Source organism: Sorex fumeus, unplaced genomic scaffold, assembly GCF_029834395.1.
Source record: "Sorex fumeus unplaced genomic scaffold, SorFum_2.1 ptg000002l, whole genome shotgun sequence".
In the NCBI taxonomy this organism is placed as follows: Eukaryota; Metazoa; Chordata; class Mammalia; order Eulipotyphla; family Soricidae; genus Sorex; species Sorex fumeus.
The window spans coordinates 33,050,395-33,069,875 of record NW_026606059.1 but is presented as its reverse complement, the minus strand read 5'-3'; the positions used below and the strand labels follow the sequence as shown (position 1 = coordinate 33,069,875).

The 19,481-nt window shown below is 40.2% G+C and overlaps 1 protein-coding gene across 1 annotated transcript in view; it reads left to right on the top strand.

Moving 5' to 3' along the window:
* The window catches only part of MTFR1 (mitochondrial fission regulator 1), a 44,722-nt gene extending 30,414 nt beyond the window's left edge, over positions 1–14,308 (top strand). The window contains exons 4-8 of the mRNA XM_056137372.1: positions 685–800; positions 7,909–8,147; positions 9,913–10,162; positions 10,680–10,848; positions 12,763–14,308. Coding sequence (XP_055993347.1) covers positions 685–800; positions 7,909–8,147; positions 9,913–10,162; positions 10,680–10,848; positions 12,763–12,831 — 843 coding nt within the window. The 3' untranslated portion in view covers positions 12,832–14,308. The remainder of the gene's footprint in view (positions 1–684; positions 801–7,908; positions 8,148–9,912; positions 10,163–10,679; positions 10,849–12,762) is intronic.
* Positions 14,309–19,481: the final 5,173 nt, after the last annotated feature.

Below are 19,481 nucleotides of genomic sequence, written 5' to 3'. Positions count from 1 at the left end.
ACAGTTTTAATTTCACAGATACCAATCTTTTAAATATATAGCACAAAATAAAAACATTAAAAGGTGTTGCCAAGAGTTTTAAACTTCAAGTAAAAAAATTACTACCTAGTTTCAGTGCTAGTTCATAAATTCGCTGCTTATTGTATTGGATGCTAGAAGTAAAACAATCAGTGGACAAGCTTCTAAGTAATGATCTACGTTCCTTTGTCATTTGAATGTCGGTTATACCATTCTGTTTAATTTACCAGAAAAAAATTTTAAAATTTCAATTTTGAATAACACCCAACGGGCAGGGCGTTCACCTTGCATGAGGCCGACCCAGGTTCAATTCCTTCATCCCACTCGAAGAGCCCACCAAGCTACCGAGAGTATCTTGCCTGCACGTCAAAGCCTGGCAAGCTCCCCGGGACGTATTCAATATGCCAAACACAGTATCAACAAGTCTAACGATGGAGACGTTACTGGGCCCGCTTGAGCAAATCGATGAACAACGGGAGGACTGTGCTACAGTGCTACAGTTCAAAGATTAAATTATTAGCTCAAAGATTATTACACAATATTAGGTGGTATGGTACCACTTAACAATCCTTTCTTGGCAAAATTCAGTGGAAATGTTTACTCTTAAATTTTTATTCTTAACATTCTGGTCCCAGTGAAGAACTTAACTCTATTGCTAACTTCCAGCTTACCAGCCCTGCAGCAGAATGGAGCCCCAGCTACTCGGGAGAGGAGGCAGTGGCGTCTTTCGCTGATGTTGGATGGGTAGCCAGAGAAGAAGGAGAGTGTTCAATGAGAAAGAGGTTAGTATGAAAGGCTATCGATGCTGACATCAAATGTTCCTTTTTAATGTTATAAGATGATACGTTTGCAGATTTCCTTTTAATAGTATAATTGGGGGCCAGAGAGAACAGGGAATAAGGCTCTTTTCTTGCATGCTTTTTTTTCCCCTTTTACTTTATGCTCTGCCACTTTTTAATTATAAGATCTTTGGAAAGTCACTTTCACTCAGCTTCTGTTTATTTGTTTATTTCTTTTTAATTTTTTAATGACTCACCATGAGATATAGTTACAGACTTACAAACTTTTGTGATAACATTTCAGTCCTACAATGATCGAGTACCCATCCCTTCTATACCACCAATGTTCCCAGTATTCTTGCCACCCCCTCTCTGTGGCAAGCATATTCCATTTCATTCTCTCTCTCCTTTTGGGTGTTATAGTTTTCAATACAGGTAGTAAGTAGCCATCATGTTTGGTCTGTAGTATACTTTCAGTATGCATCTCCCATCCTGAGCAAGCCCTCCAAGCATCACTCACTTAGTGGTTTCTTCTCTATCCCAGCTGCCTTTTACCCCAGCATGTGAGGCCAACTTCCAAGCCATGGAGTGATCCTCCTGGCACTTACCTCTTGGGTGTTAGTCTCCCATTCTGTTACTTTATATTCCATAAATGAGTGCAGTCATTCTACATCTATCCCTCTTTCTTTGACTCATTTCATTTAGCATGATACTCCCCATGTTGATCCACTTTATGCAAATTTCATGATTCCATCTTTCCTAACAGCTGCATAGTATTCCATTGTGTAGATGTATCAAAGTTTCTGTAGCCAGTCATCTGTTCTCGGGCACTTGGGGTTCTTTTCCAGATTCTGGCTATTGTAAATAGTGCTGCAATAACCATACAAGTGCAGATGTCATTTCTACTGTAGTTTTTTGCCTCTCCTGGATATATTGCCCAAAGTGGTCTTGCTGGGTCAAATTGGAGCTCAGTTTCTAGTGTTTTGAGAAACATCCATATTCTAAAAAGGCTGAACCAGTCAGCATTCCCACTAGCAGTGAAGGAGAGTCCCCTTCTCCGCACATCCATGCCAACACCAGTTGCTTTTGTTCTTTTGGATGTGTCTCAGTCTCTGTGGTGTGAGATGATATCTCATTGTTGTTTTGATTTGCATCTCCCTGATATTTAGTGATGAAGAGCATTTTTTCATGTGCTTTTTGGCCATTCGGATTTCTTCTTTGATAAAGTTTCTGTTCATTTCATCTCCCCATTTTCTGATGGGATTGGATGTTTTCTTCTTGTAGAGTTGAACCAGTGCCTGTATATCCTTGATATTAATCCCTTAACAGATGGGTATGGTGAATATTCTTTTCCATTCTGTAGACTCTCTTTGTATTCCAGTCACTGTTTCTTTTGAGGCGAAGAAGCTTCTTAGTTTACGATAGTCCCATTTGTTTATCTGTTTCCACTTGCTTGGTCAGTGGCATTTAGTCTCTGAAGATACCATTAGCTTCAGTGTAGTGGAGGGTTTTGCCAGTCTTTTCTTCAATGTACCTTGTGGAGTCTGGTCTAATGTTGAGGTCTTTAATCTACTTTGATCTGACTTTTGTGCATGGTGTGCATGGTAAAGGTCTAAGCCCATTTTTTTTCATGTAGCTGTCCAGTTTGCCAGCACCATTTGTTAAAAAGGTTTTCCTTGCTCCACTTTGTTTCTTGCTCCCTTATCAAAGATTAGATGATATTTGAGGGTGTGTATAAGAGTATTCAACCCTATTCCATTGGTCTGTGGATCTGGCTTTTTTCCAGTACCATGCTGTTTTAATTATTATCACTTTATAGTACAGTTTGAGGTTGGGGAAGGTAACTCTCATCTTTTTTTCCCCAAGAATTGCTTTAGCGCTGTTGTTCCATATGAATTTCAGGGCTTTTTGATCAATTTCTTTGAGAATGTCATGGGTATTGTTATAGGAATCGCATTGAATCTGTATAATGTTTTGGGAAGTATTGCCATTTTGACAATGTTCATTCTCCCAGTCCATGAGCAAGGTGTGTGTTTCCATTTCCTTTGTGTCCTCTTTTATTTCTTGAAGTAACGTTTTGTAGTTTTCTTTGTACAGATTCTTTACTTTCTTAGTTAAGCTGATTCCGAGTTACTTGATTTTCTGAGGCATGATTGTGAACGGGATTGCTTTCTTCACACCACTTTCTTCTCTCTCATTATTTGCACATAGAAAAGCCATGGACTTTTGGGTATTGATTTTATAGCCTGTGACTTTATTATACGTCTATTTTTTCTAGGAGCTTCTTGGTAGAGGCTTTACAGTTTTCTAAATATAGTATCATGTCATCTGCAAATATTGAGAGCTTGATTTCTTCCTTTCCTATCTGGATGCCCTTAATATCTTTTTCTTGCCTAACTGCTATGGCAAGTACTTCCAGTACTATATTGAATAAAAGTGGTGAGAGTGGGCATCCTTATCTTGTCCCTGATCTTAGGGGGAAGGCTTTTAGTTTTTCCCCATTGATGATAATTTTGGTGTGGGCTTGTGGTAGATGGCTTTGACTATAGTGAGGAAAGTTCCTTCAGTTCCAATTTTGGTGAGAGTTTTCATCATAAATGGGTGTAGACAGTCCTGCTTAGATCCCAACACCACATGTGTTCCCCTTAGCACAGAGCCAGAAGTAAACCCTGAACAGTTATGGGTAAGTGCCACAAAACAAACAGAATAACCCAAGGTAACTAACCTTAGTACCTAATTGGTATTATTCTTGAGCAGTCTTTTCTGTTATGTCATAGGATTCATCCCCAGCAGTGTTGGGCTTACCCCTGTGTGAGATAATCAGTACTTAGGAGCTACAAGGCCATGGTAGTGTCAAGGACCACCAGTACTACACAGTGAGATGCTCGTGGGCCAGCAAGACTACATATGGCAGTGAGAATGAAGTTTGCAAGGGATCAAACTTAGGATCCTCACGTGCTAGGAATGTACTTTTATAAAAACCACTTATGCCGTATTCTTGGTGTTTTCTGCTTATTTTAAAGACTCACATAGTATTTAGTTTGTAGAGGCAGATGACTGTGTCCCTTACCTTTTGAACTTCAGAATTTTCTCCCCTTTAGAAGTTAAATATCTAATTTGAGAAGAGGAAAACTTGTTACATTTATGTTTAGATTATCACAGTAATTACTGATTATAATTTTGTACTGTGAGGAATCAATGTGTGGTTTATATTAGGGATTTTGTGTAAATACTGGAGAATACTCCCTAAAAACTACAGAACAGGATAAATTAGATTGAAAGGAAGCAATATATGGGATAGAGGATTACTTCCATTTAACTGAAAGAGCTGTAATACATGATTGACTCCTTATGTGTTCAGAATACTCAGCATACTATCTATTCCTATTGGGCATCAAGGATTCAAAGATAAAGTAAGACATGATCTTGCCTTAGCAGGAATATTTGATGTGCTAGAGGTCATTAAGGAAATCAGTAAATCATACTGGTATTCTAAGGTATGAAGAAGCGATAGCACGCACAGCAGTAGGGCATTTGCCTTGCGCGCAGCCAGACTGGCTGAGCCGGGTTCGATTCCTCTGCCCCTCTTGGAGAGCCTGGCGAACTACCAAGAGTATCTCGCCCGCACAGCAAAGCCTGGTAAGCTCCCTGTGCCATATTCGATGTGCCAAACACAGTAACAATAAGTCTCACGATGGAGACATTACTGGGTCTGCTAAAGTATAAATGAAGTAAATACTGAAGGCAAATTGGGATGAGAGGTGTGGTAGGTGGTCTCAGGAGCGGCTGCTAGAGTTGTATGGTAAGGATTAGTAGGAGGCAGTTAAACAGGAAAGATGAATCCTGGAAAGGTGAATTCATTTAAAGGTCCAACGTAAGAGACAAAGTATGTTCAGTAAGTTCCAGATGGTTGTGAGACTTAGGGAGCAGCAGAAAAGGGTAAACTATAGATGTATGTGGAAAGCAGGTCGTATTACACAAAGAGATGTAGACTTTTCCTGAAAGCACTGTGGAGCCATATGAAAGGTAGATTAATCAGAATATATGTTGCATAAACAAAGTGCCACGGTGATTTTTTTTTCCAGATTTTAATGTCTTATTAAAATTATCCTAGGGGCTGGGAATATAGTACAATGGGAGAGCACTGGCATTGCACACAGCTGGCCTAGGTTCAGTCCCCTAAGCACTACCAAGAATAATTCTAGAATGTGGAGCCAGGAGGTAACCCCTTAGCATTACTGAATGTGGCCCAAACACTCTCTCCCCCTCCCTCCAAATATTCTTTTCAGGTTGATTATAGCTCATGCATAATTTATATAAAATCTTTCAAAAATAATACATATTTTATATTTACTCAGGTTACTATTACTGTACTATTACTGTTTCTTATTGAAGTTTACCTTCATTTAATTTTCATCTACCATTTTGGTTTGTTTTTCAACTATACTTGTAAGCCAAACATTTTGCTTTTTCACAAATAATTTCAAATTAAATAAATACAGTTGACATTACTAAAATTGGTTTCACTGTCAACTTAGGGCTGGGTAAACTAGAACTAACCCATTCTTTTCCCCAAATGTATTTGTTAAATAAAGATCAAGGTAAAATTGCTATGCCAAAGATTTATAGCTCAGTATATATAAGGCACCCTGGGTTTGATCCTGGGTACCACAAAAGCAGTAACAAAGAAAACAAAACTCCAAATTTGCAAGTGATCCCCTCTGTGTGGATACTTTAACAGGATTTAAAACAAACAAACAAAAAAAGCCTCAAAACTAGATAGGAAGAAAAATATCTGAATTTACTACCTAATACCAAAAGCTATGAATCCAAGAATTCCAGGCAGAGGGCTGGAGAGAATGTATAGTTCAGGGATTAGGGCACTTGGTCTTGCACGTGGCTGACCCTGGTTAGATCCCTAGCATTGCTGGAAGCAACCCCAGAGTACCACCAAATATGGCCCCAAACTCTCCAAAATAAATTGAAAAAACACAAGGTAGAATAAAGAACTATCACCGGCTTGCAGATGAAAATATGCAATTATAGAAAAACGAAAATAGAACTTAATGTTAGTGACTCTTATAAGTTAGTATTAAGTTTAACTATATGTACCAAAAAAGCCTAAACAAGCTTCCATCCTGTTAAAAGTCATCATTTTTCTTCTCATTAGATAGTTGATTTGTTTTTCCCTCCAATCAAAACCAGAGTAGTGCATGTGGGGGTGAGAGAGGCCGGGCCTTCCGTCACCCTTTGTTCTGGCTTCTGTACAGGGTTAGCTTCTGGCCTCGGACATTGAAACCAGGTACTGCTGTGCGCTCACAGGCTTTCATGGAGATGGGGGAGGAGGGGAGGCTCAGATGAAAGGACTTTCTCATGGCGTCATCTCCCTTTAAACAGTCTTCCTGGGTGGCTCACCAACATTCTGCTGGCAGCTGCTCAGTCAACACTCAGTCATCTGACCAGTGAGGCTGGGAGGCTGGAATGGTGACTTAACTGGGGGTATGATTTCAAAATGAATTTTCACATCAAATGATCACAGTGTATGCCAAAACACGGCATCTCACTAAAACTGCAAGAAGCAATCCTAAGGCCAGAAACCTAATGGTAAAAAATAAGGAAATAAGTACATGAATAGACAGTTGAAAAGAAAGCTGAATTTTATTTCCAAAAAGAAAAACAAAAGCTTCCATTTACAGCTGTAGTCATACTATTAAAAAAATCTTTTACTTACACCTAACTAAAAAGGTGCTCATCTAGTTACTGCCATGGGTTTGATTATAATGGCTTTCTCCTTTTTTTTTCTCTAATGCTGTATTTGGCCCATATTGTTTCAGTATTTCACAAATCAATACATCCATCATATGTGGAAAACAAAGGCATCCAAATACAAGTCCCTACCGTGGCTCGTAGATTATTGACTTTTGTGGTCAAATATTAGTCTTCTGGTTTTTTTTGGGGGGGGGGCGGGGGCATAACTGGCAGTGCTCAGGGCTTCTGGGTCTGAGCTCGGATCTCTCCTGGTAGAGAATGGGGAACCATACATGATTGGGCCATGTGTAAGGCAAGTGCTGTACCCACTGTGCTATTGCTTTGGCCCCACAGTTGTTGTTGTTGTTATTGTTGTTGTTTCATTTTGCTTTTGAACGACACCTGACAATTCTCTGGTTACTCCAGGCTCTCTGCAGGATCATTTCTGGCGGGCTAGAGGGACTATAATGGGATGCTGGGATCAAATCTGGGTTGACCATGTGCAGGGCAAGCGTCCTACCCATTGTCCTATCCCCCCGGCCCCCCAGGTCTACTTCTTTCTTTTTTTTTTTTTTCTTTTTGGGTCACACCTGGTGATGCACAGGGGTTACTCCTGGCTCTGCACTCAGGAGTTACTCCTGGCAGTGCTCAGGGGACCATATGGGATGCTGGGAATTGAACCCAGGTCGGCCGCGTGAAAGGCAAACATCCTACCCACTGTGCTATCTCTCCAGCCCAAGGTCTACTTATTTCTAACGTGCTATAAGGTTTCTTCAGTTCTTACTGAAACACAAAACTTGAATTAGCAAAAGGAATATGCATGATGCATTTCAGTAGTGTTGGCTTATATATAATATATACATATATATGTATTTTATATGTATATATTATTAAGGACTGGATGTTAAAGAGTACATGCTTTGGATATTTAGGGCCGTTTTAATCCCTGCCAACACAAAAATTAAAAAAAAAATTAAAAAGAATGACGGCAACAAAATACCCCAGGCCTGATACGTTTGTCTACCAACTTGAGGAGTGCTTTGTAGTTTTTAAACTTTGTAGTTTTTCTGTATGTGTGTGTGTTGGTGCTTTTTTCAGTCTCCCCTGTCAACCCCTAGCAATACTCATTCCTAACTCTGCTTAGTGGATGCTTATTGGTTTTGGGGATTGGATTCAAGGCAAGTGCCCTAACGCCTCTACTCTCACTCTCCCACTATTGTTTTTAAATTTATAGAAGGGTGATTATTTAGGCCCAGCCTGAGAAGTGGTTCCCAGGTGTGTGAACTATTTTGCCTAACTGGCAGTGATGGTATTTCTCATTCCCTACACAGCTCTGACGCTCAACTTTTGTCTTCCTTTGTAGGACAGAGGTCAGGTCAAGGCAGCCCTCCCTTCAGGAGGATCTTCCGTTCCTTGAGAAGCCTCCCAGCAGGTATATTTCCTTACCAAACCTGTCTTCAGAGGAGCCTCAATCCAAGACTTCAACTCTAGCGAATGAGGAAGCACTGCAGAAGATCAGTGCCCTTGAAAATGAACTCGCTGCTCTCAGAGCGCAGATTGCCAAAATTGTGACCCTGCAGGAGCACAAGAATCTCACAGCAGGTTTGCAAAGTCTACGTTTGTTTTAACCAGCAAACTGGAAATTAGAGGACAATGCACTAATTTAAAAATATTCATAACAGCAGGAGGGTTATTAGAAAACCAGTAGTCAGCCCTTAGCACAGGCTGTGTAGGACCCAGACAGCTGTAAGCAGTTTTTATGTTGTGATCTCCGTGTTCTCGAAGAGGATGGCTCGTGAGCACCCTTGGGAAAACACGCAGATCCTTCCACTTGAATTACTCCTCATGTGAACATGTTTCTCTTTCATGAGTGTCTGTGATACCTGTCGAGTCTGACTTTAGGTCATCTCAGAATAGCCTGAGGGATGCAGTGCTATTTACTTACTGCATGTTCTGAAGGCAGTCACTTGCTGAGGCTTTTTATGAATCCAAAGGGCCAAATTCTGATATGTACTTTTCTCTGCCATAAGAAGGGAATAAAGTACATGTTAAGAATTATTATGGGGACAGATACGGAAATTATATAAAATGCCGAAATTATATAAAATGAAGTGATTATAATCACTTCATAATCATTTTCTCTCCCGTATGCCCAGGGAAGAAATGAGGTCAGGTCCCCAGACTCCTGGTTGAATCCTGTTGCTTTGCTTAGCGTGGCACTGTGCCTTTGGAAGAGGACTGTTAACCTTGAAATCCTACCCTAGCCTGTTTGCAAATAATAGTTGTTTTTCCTGGTGTTGTTCCGGAGTCCTGGATAGACTGTTAATCAGCTCTCTCTAAAGAAGGGCACTTACTCTGGGCTGCGCTGCTCCGCCTGTGCTGGACAGTGATGCAGCCAACATGGAAACCTTACCCTGCCTGTGTGCGGCAGGGTGGACAGAGGGTGAATGCAGCCAGCATCACGTGCTCGACACTATTTGTGTGGCAAGCAGCTGACCCAGCTTCAATCCCCAGAACCCCATATGGTCCCCTGAGCCCACCAGGAGTTGTCCCTAAGTGCAGAGCCAGGAGTAAGCCCTGAGCACCACCGGGTAAGGCCCCCAAACAAACAACAAAAAACCTTGCCTATATAAATTGCATTTCTCTGGTTTTACCTCCCTCTTCTGGCAGACAAGGAAAATTGCATTAGATAAAGAGATAAACTGAGAATTCCTGTCAGATACTCTTTTGTTAACCAAAATTCCTTAAGCAAATCTTTTTCATCTTTGGTCAGTAAAGTCCACCCAGTGAACAACTGTGCCTATAGTTATGCAAATTGATATATTTATATGTTCTTATTTTATAATCATTTTAGCTTTTTTGTTTCAGAAAGTTTGTTCAACAGTACATTTAAAGCTTTTCCTTTCTAGACAGTCACTGCACATTAGTTGTGTGTAGCATCAGCTTTATATGTAGATATACTTAAAATGAACTACACATTAAATAGTTCTTTCAAATAGTTATAATTCTAAGTTGTTAAGCTGCATGTCTTAGATATTTATGCAGCATAGAGTACTTTATATTTCACTTGAAAATACTTTCAAACTTTCATATTCAGACTTGAACATTTGATATCACAAAAACACCTCTGTTAAATAAATGAAACTTTTTTATCTGTAGAGCTTGGAGTTAAATAAGACAGTGACTGAAATTCAGGTGTATAGAGTCTAAGCAAGTAGCTGAAACTTTACTTACATAACTGAGATTCTTTTAAGGATTGTATTTTAATAATGTACAGGAAAGTCCTTAACATTGTGCTTTGAGAAATACTGTCTTTGGCCGTCACCATCAGAATTAAGTCCTTTTCTTATTTCTGTTGGTGATTTAGATCCTGCTGCATCTGTTACTGCCCAGCCAGTTCCCCCCCCACCGCCTCCCCCCCCTCCCCCACCGCCTCCCCCCCCTCCCTCTGGACTCCACCAAAGTAAATCTGCTGTTGACCTGATCAAAGAGAGAAAAGAAAAGAGAGCCAATGTTGAAAAGACTTTGGTTAAGAACTCTCCAAAGAAACAGGACATGCCAAATATGCTAGAGATTCTCAAAGATATGAATAGTGTGAAGCTTCGGTCAGTAAAAAGGTAAGGATAAATATGTACCGTCTTTTTATGTACTGTAAACTCTTATGCTCTGCTTCACGAGAACTTTGTTTAATAACATGGATACCATGAATAGTTACTCTACGTAGATAAAAGATTAACTAAACATCTCCAGATTTTTTCCTAGTCATTCCCTGCCCCTACATTGCAGTCAAAGGGCCTTTCATGTAGTTCTTAGTACTATTGTCCATTCATTCTTGTGTGTACAGTGTACCTACCATGGCAGGTACTTGGCTGACGGAGGAGAGTGGTGCCTAAACTGCCCTGAAGGAGAGCACGATCGGGCTCTTCAGCTGAGTGGCTGTTCATCAGGCACTTTGGTGCTCTTTCATTGAGCCCTGCTTAACTCAAGGTTTTCCATCTCATGCTATCCATACTTACTAGTACACTAACTGAAAATCTGTGATGCTGAAAGTACTGCAGGCATGTAAACAACACGGTCCCTAAGGGCCTGTTGGTGTACTTAAATGTCTCTTTGGTTTCTGTTTCTTTCCCTAAGGTCAGAACAAGATACGAAGCCCAAACCAGTTGATGCTACTGACCCGGCTGCTGTCATAGCAGAGGCTCTGAAAAAGAAGTTTGCTTATCGGTATCGAAGTGATAGCCAAGGTGAAACTGAAAAAGGAATTCCAAAGTCTGAATCAGAGGCCACCTCAGAAACAGTGTTGGTGAGTATTAGTTCATACATACGAGCACTGGCATTACACAGATAAACATGCACCTGCATTCTCTGTAAGAGTCCAATTAAGTCCCTATAAGATTTTCCTAGGGGCTGGAGAAAGAACGCAGCATAAGGCACATGGTTTGCTTGCAGCCTACCGGGTTTAATCCCTGACATGGCATTTGGTCCCTTAAGCACTCCATAAGCACAGAGCCAGGAATATAGGCGCAGAATGGAGCACTGAGGAATAGAGCACTTTCTTGGGTATATCCAAGTCCTAAAAACGATAAAGTAAAAAATGTTACTGGGTCACAGTAGTTCATTTGGAAATTTGAAACTTACATAATGAACCCTAGTTTTACAACTTAGCATTCCCAGCATTAAATATTTAAAGAAAGTTTTTTATCTTAGGACATCCGTGACAGTTTTCTGAAGAGGGTAAACATTGACTTGGATGTATAGGATGTGCGCCAGGTCACCAGTGGAGAGCAAGCAGAGATACCAGAGAAGCTCTTAAGAATTCAGTTCCCGGGGCTGGAGTGATAGCACAGCAGTAGGGCGTTTGCCTTGTGCACGGCCGGCCCGGGTTCAATTCCCAGCATCCCATATGGTCCCCCGAGTACTGCCAGAAGTAATTCCTGAGTGCAGAGCCAGGAGTAACCCCTGAGCATCGCCGGGTGTGACCCAAAAAGCAATAAATAAATTAAAAAAAAAAAAGAATTCAGTTCCCATATTTGTCACGATAGATATGTGCTTAACTACTTCTAGAAATTTTAGCATCTCTAGAGCTTTTTGACAGATTTTAGAAAATTTGTGCTTTTTAAAAAATTATTTATTTATTTATTTTGCTTTTTTGGGGTCACAACTGGCGATGTTCAGGGGTTCCTTCTGGCTCTGCACTCAGGAGTTACTCCTGGCGGTGCTCGGCGGACAATATGGGATGCTAGGGATTAAACCTGGGTCAGCTGCGTGCAAGGCAAATGCCCTCCCTGCAGTACTATTGCTCCAGCCCTGTGCTTTTTTTAGATTCAGAAAATTCTTTTTTTTTTTTTTTGGTTTTTGGGTCACACCCGGCAATGCTCAGGGGTTACTCCTGGCTCATGCACTCAGGAATTGCTCCTGGCGGTGCTCGGGGGACCATATGGGGTGCTGGGAATCGAACCTGTGTCGGTCATGTTGGCTGCGTGCAAGGCAAACGCCCTACCCGCTGTGCTATCGGTCCAGCCCCAAAATTCTTATTTTTTAATGTCCAAATGTTTGAGTCCCCATCATGATCCAACCACCCCGGCTACCTCTTGCGCCCCTCTTTTTTTTTTTTTTTTTTTTTTTTTTTGCATTTTTGGGTCATATCCGGCAATGCACAGGAGTTACTCCTGGCAGTGCTAGGGGGACTATATGGGATGCTGGGAATCGAACCCGGGTTGGCCGTGTACAAGGCAAATTCCCTTCCCGCTGTGCTATAGCTCCAGCCCCTCCTGCCCCCCATTTCTGTTGTGATGAATTTCCATTTTCAAAGCATCATAGTATGAGAGGATAGTAAATTTATGCTTTATTCATAAGTAAAATTGGACTAAAGGGTTTTTGCTAAGATGATTATTGTACTAGGAACTAATTTGGTTACCTCTTTGTCTTTTCTTTTGTTGATTTATTATTAATTTGTTTCATTAATTTATTAATTTGTTTATTATTACAATTGCTTGCTTTGAGTTTCTTCAGAATTCTCATATCTATACTTCACCACTGTAGCCAGTGAAATCGGCCCCCACCTCCAACCCTCCCCCAACAGCAGTCTCATTCAGTTTCTGGCTGTTCCATCCAACATAGTACCTGAGTGTTCCCAGCATACAGATCCATCACAGGGAGGGGGCAGGCCACTGTTAAATGAGCCAGTATCTTAGTTTACCTTTTGTTTCTTTTCTAGTTTGGACCACACATGTTGAAGCCTACGGGGAAAATGAAGGCCTTAATTGAAAATGCTTCAAATTCCTAACGGACAACAATAAGCTGAGAAAGACTTTCTTTGTTCAGCTGTTGATTTGTTAGGTCTATGTAGAAATCAACACTATTAGTAAATACCTGACTTTAGTATTCAGTACTCTCTTTAAATCTAGTTAGAGGATTAAGCAAGAACAAAACCAGTGTGCATCTGTTCTTGCTTTTATGAAAAGGTCAGTTCTGAAGTTTCCATAATGTCTTATATGCAACATGTTTTTAATATCACAGCTGGGTGTTTAGCTTTCCAGTATTGAAAACAGTTACATAGTATTCAGAACAAAGAAAGGACATTTATAGGTATGAATTTTTAACACTAATTTATCTGTACAAATGTTTTATATACACATATTTGGATATAAAACAATCTGAAAATTTTAGAAATGATGGCAATAAGAATACAATTATTGTCATTCATTTTCAGTGATCATTTTGTCAGTGTTGGAACAACTTTGATACAACACAAGTTGTTAGAGTGACATATTTGAGTTTGGAATCTTTCTTGCCTTGAACAGAACATTTATTTATCTGAGATTCTTGCATTTTCTTGGAGATGGAATTTGAATAGGAACCAGAAAATGTTCACTGCTGAAATTTTATAATGTATAGAATTAAACTTTAAAGGGAAGACAAAACCCAAGAAAGCCATTTCCCCCCGAGTGCCATCCAGTACTGAGCAAGAAATTACAGTTTTCAAATAGAAAGGAATGAAATTATTGAATTAGATATCTTTTAAAGTAAAACCCGGAAGGTACCATCATTTTCTTTTTATAAATAGCATCATAAAGATGACTTGTTGCTAAGTTAATTCTTCTGTGAATGTCAGCATTATGGACTTAAGTTTAACTGTTGGTCAAAATGACATCTTTTAAATAGGTGATAGAATTTCCCTTGCTATCATTGGTCAGAATGCTGTTCTGTTGAATTACATTATGCAACATAAGCATACGGTGTTATTACAAAGTGGAGAATGGCCCTTGTCATCTAGAGCTTCTGAGGAGTTGGCTGGAAGTGATCATTTTAGAATGCTTGTAAGTCTTCATGATTTTTCTGTATTTCTGTTATTCTCAGAGATAGCTAATACTGGAATCTCCTACCATGAGTAAATATTTGGATTTATTATTTAAGTCTAATTTAATAAGTTGGACCTTCTAGGGGGATTCAGATGTAGGAAAAGTAGATAGTTTTAAGTTATTGAAAATATGTGCAATGTTCTAAATATTAGCAAATAATAATTGAAGTAATTTACATGATCTGGTTATTAAGTTTAAATTTCACCTGTGGCTTATTTTACACGTATTGATGTGTACTGTTTGTAATTGTTTTATATGGTTTAAAAATTCTGCCTTTAAAAAAATTCATAAAATTCTCCTGACATTCCAAGAAATTTTGATTTGTATCAGTATTGGATCGTGGCCAGTGCTCCAATAAGGAAGTTACTGTTTCGAAATAAAGCAAACTTTATTTTCCTTGGACCATGGTGCCTGTTTTGTTTGTTTTAAATAATGGGTAAGATTCTTTTGTATTCACACAGAGATGTAGAATAATTGTTTTCTGCTTTTTTCAAGTTGAAATCAATTCTTTTAAGATAAATTATCACTTCATGCACCTTTTCTCTTAAAGGGATTTCAACATTAAAATCAAGAAGAGCAAACATTTGGTATGAATTTTCTCAGGATTCTTAATGCCTCTAATCTTACCTCTGGAATTATTGGCGGTTTCCCATCTGCCTCCATAACCCATCTCATTCAGTGATTGCTTCTCCATCCAATAAAATATCTTAAACAAAAGGTCTTTCAGTATTTAAACACTGTAGTTTTATAGCTAAGGTTCAAAGCTTAATGTAATGTTTTGCCTAATTCTGACTAGTCCAACAACCCACAGTATATACATAGTGAACACCTGCACTAAATGAGCACTGGACTTGGATGTTAAACACAAGTCTGATTGAGTCATGTCCTTTCAGTTTTTAATGCGGGAATAATGTTCATCTCAAGAAATGGTAGAGGGATTAACTTCTGACTTTGAACACACCCTATCAATGGCAGACTGGTAAGCAAGTTATTATTACTTAAATGCCATTGTTTCAGTGTCACTTAAAATTTCCAGTAAAATGAAATTTCTTAGGATGTATGGTCCCTGGCACTGGAAAATGGTCCTCCTTAGCACTCCTTGCTCAGGTTTGGAGTGAAATAGGTATGACTTGGTGCTGTCTGCCCAGGCCCAGCCTTAGAAGAATACTGTCCTCTTGTATTGGGACTGCTGTGAGATCCGAGAGTGTGTGCAATAGGCTGAGTGCGTGCTTTGTAAGTAGAAGTCTGGGTTTGATTTCCATCACTGCATATTCCTGCATGTGCCACCAGATGTGGCCCCTAAGCAACGGAGCCAGGAAATAGTACAGCAGTTATGCTGCATGCTAGGCATGCCAGGTTTGATTCCCAGCACCACACAGTCCTGTAAGCCCCAGAGTCTCCCCATTACCACTGATAATAGTAATTGTCATTACTATTGAAATGCCACGGTTTCAAAGGCAGATTCCCAACACTGCAGAGCTGAGCATCATACCTCAGACCCCTTGCACTGACTCTCTGGTCCAGTTGGCTGAGAGTTAATGGCGGGGACCCTGGGTCATAGGGGAAAAAAGTCCTATGAGATCACTTCTCAGTGATGGACAAGGAAACATGAAGAAATCATGCCAGAATAAAATGAATACATTTAGGAACCCATCCTTAAGTTCTGTACTTTCTTACTTTTGGGAATCCTTCCTTTACAACCCATACTTTGAAAATAAAGTTCTCTGTGAATTGAAATCTGAGCTGGTAGAAATTTATTTTTTTTATTTTTTAAATTTTTATTAGTGGAACACCATGAGGTACAGTTGTAGGCTTACAAATTTTTGTGCTTGGGTTTCAGTTATATAATGATTGAGTACTCATCCCTCCACCAGTGCCCATTCCCCACCTCCAGTGCTCTCAGCATCCCTCCCACCTCCCCCCACCCCCCCCCATCCTACCCCACCCCTGAGGCAGGGCATTCCCTTTTGTTCTCTCCTTTTGGGTGCTGTCATTTGCAAAAGAGGCATTGAGTGGCAATCATGTTCAGTCTGTAGCATGCATCTCCCATCCTGGGAGGATCCTCCCAACACCTTTTACTTGGTGTTCCCCTCTCTATCAAAGCTGCCTTCTCCAAGTCATGGAGTCAACCTCCTGGTACTTATCTTGACTATTCTTGGGTGTTAGTCTCCCATTTTGTTACTTTATATTCCCCAGAAGAATGTAGTCTGTCTGTCCCTCTCTTTCTGACTCATTTTACTTAACATGATACTTCCCATGTAGTACCACTTGTATGTAAATTTCATGACTTTATCTTTTATAACAACTGCATAGTACTCCGTTGTGTAGATGTACCAGAGTACATTTACTTTCACCAGTCATTTGTTCTTGAACACTGTTTTTTTCCCAGATTTTAGCTATTGTGAATAGTGCGGCAATGAACATAGAAGTGCAGATGTCATTTTGACTGTACTTTTTTGCCTCTCCAGGATATATTCCCAGGAGTGATATTGCTGGGTCAAATGGAAGCTCAATTTCTAATTTTTTGAGAATCGTCCATACTGTTTTCCAAAAGGGCTGAACCAGTCAGCATTCCCACCAGCAGTGAAGGAGAGTCCCTTTCTCACCACATCCATGCCAACACCGATTGCCCCTGTTCTTTTGGATGTGGGCCAGTCTCTGTGGTGTGAGATGATATCCCATTGTTGTTTTGATCTGCATCTCCCTGATGATTAGTGATGTAGAGCATTTTCTCATGTGCCTTTTAGCCAATCGGATTTCTTCTTTGGGAAAGTTTTCTGTTCATTTCATTACCCCATTTTTCGTTGGGGTTAGATGTTTTCTTCTTGTAGAGTTCAACCAGTTTTTTGTATATCCTTGATATCAACCCTTTATCAGATGGGTATTGGGTAAATATCCTTTCCCATTCTGTAGATTGTCTTTGTATTCTGGTTATTGTATCTTTTGAAGTGCAGAAGCTTCTTAATTTAAGATAGTCCCATTTGTTTATCTCTTGTTTCCACTTGGTTGGTCTGTGGAGTGTCGTCTTTGAAGATACCATTAGCCTCAGTATCGTGGAGGGTTTTGCCGACCTTGTCTTCAATGTATCTTATGGATTTTGGCCTGATGTTGATATCTTTAATCCATTTTGATCTGACTTTTGTGCATGGTGTTAGGTCGAGGTCTAAGCCCATTTTTTTGCTTGCGGTTGTCTGATTACGCCAGCACCATTTGTTGAGCTGTTAGAAATTTAAAGTTTTAAGAAGTTAACTCAATAAAGTCAGTTCTCGGTAGTCTCACAGAACAAGATGCCTGATTTTAGGAAGTCTTACTGTCAACTGTAGTTTTCAGCCACTCTGACATCCTTTTTTCCTTTATCTTACAGGCTTAATGTTTTTAACTTTCCCATTAAACCTATTTCTAATTTTTTTGGCTTATAAATTCTCTTTTGGGATCAGAGAGAGAGAAAATGCAGGGGTTAATGCCTTGCATGTGGCAGACCCCAGTGCAATTCCTGGCACTTATAGTCCCATGAGCACAGCCAGGTGTCCCCCAAGCACTGCTAGGGTGACCCCAGGTATCCCTGACACTGCATCCTTAGGTGCACTCGGCACTGCTTGTGAAGCCCCCCAATGCACAAAAAGTTACAGCACTTGCACACATGCTTCCCCCAAGGTCACACTCCTTAGCTGTAATGCTTACACACAAGTGGGTTGTAGGGCTCACCAAGGAATATACACCTGGCTGTGCTGCTTCCATTCTTTTGCCCCTTCCCCTTCCCTGTTTTTGCAGCAATGAACTGGCCAGGGTGTGGGGGAGGGGGAGTCACACATTCGCACATCTGGCTTTGGTGCTTGTACAGCCAGTGTGGGGTTCACAGTTGGTGATGCTTGCACTTCTTTGTGCTCACCGTGGTTCCTGCTTCCTGGCTGTGACACCTTTTCAGTTGTGCTCACTTGGGTCACAATCCTGTGGACTAACACAGCTGGTGGTGTGCAGCTGGAAAACCACTTACGATGCTGAGGATCACAGAAAGCAGAGCTGCCCATATTGTACTTAGCACAGGTGCTAACACTGGGGTATGAATTTGTGAGCATTTGCATGCAAACACACACAGCTGGTTGTAGTTGTCCGAGACCCCAAACTCCCAGGCTTCCCAGTGCTCAACACATGTGAAGCAAATTCTTCTAAAGTTTGTAACTTTATTGATACTAGTATCATCACCTCAAAAAGCATATTACTAGGGATCCAAAAACTTTACATGTTTCCCTGGCTGAGCCTATATGAGATATATAGTTTCCCTTTGACGACTATATGAGATAGAAGCTGGAGCTTCATTTAAAGACATTTAAAGATTCTCAGCCCCCCTGGATGTCACAAAGTCCTTCTGTTAGGTTAGAGTACAATGAGTTTAATTTAGATTTTCACCGGAAGGTAAATGATTAATAACCCAACTAGTGCCTCCCACTCCATGCAAAACTTTCTGCTACTGAAGTGCAGTTCCTCATCATCGTTTTCAATCTTGAGAATTAGCATGGTTCCACCAAAGACCTTCAGTAACCAAAGCAATTCTGAAAAGAAAAAGTAGTGACTTTAAATGGTACTACAAAGTTACAGGAATCTGAACAGTAGGATTTTGGGGTTGTAGCTTAGTGGTCGGGTACCTGTATGAGGCCACACATTCAGTCCTCAGAACTGCCTCACATTGTCCACTGCAAGCACTGCAACTGAGTATGTGTAACACTCAGCAAGCATCATTAAGGATGTATCCTGAGCATCTTAACAAGAGAGGGAAGGAGAAGATGAAAATAGTGTAGTATAGGAATAAAAACAATGGGACAGGGTGGGTAGCTAACATGAATAATTCATTTACTCTGGTTTACAACACAGAAACCAAAAATATTTTTTAAAGTCTTTTAAAGTAGTACTGGGAAAACTGGGTCACTATCTTACCCCATGTACAAAAATTAATTCAAAATAGGTTTGTGGTTTTTTAGGGGGCCACACCTAGCGATGTTCATGGGTAATCCTGGAGGTAACTCAGGAATCACCCCTGGAGGTATTCAGGGGACCATATATGGTCCTGGGATTAGACCGAGATGTCAGGGATCGAACCAGGATCAGTGGTATGGAAAGCAAGCACCCTACCTGTTTTACTCTCCAGCCCCATCAAAACAATTTTAAAGCTTTTATTTTTTAAAATTTTCTTTTGTTGTTATATTTATATATTGATTCACTGTGGGAAAAGTTAAAAAGCTTTCAGGTTTGAGTCTCGGTCATACAATGATCAAACATCTTTCCCTTCACCAGTACTTATTTCTCACCACCAAGAACCCCAATATACCACCCCTCCCACCTGTTCCAATGCCTGTCAGGCAGATGATTTCTACTTAACTCTCTTTGATTACATTATTATTACTTTGATTACATTATTTCAACAAAAGATGCACCATGATTGTTTGAAATTTCCCCCCAACAATCAGAACTGCTGAAAAGGCATTGTGAAATAATTTGTTTTCTATAGTTGGTTATGAGAACCATATGATTTTGGATTTCTGATATTTTATTAATTAAGTCTGGAAGGATTTCTGCCAAG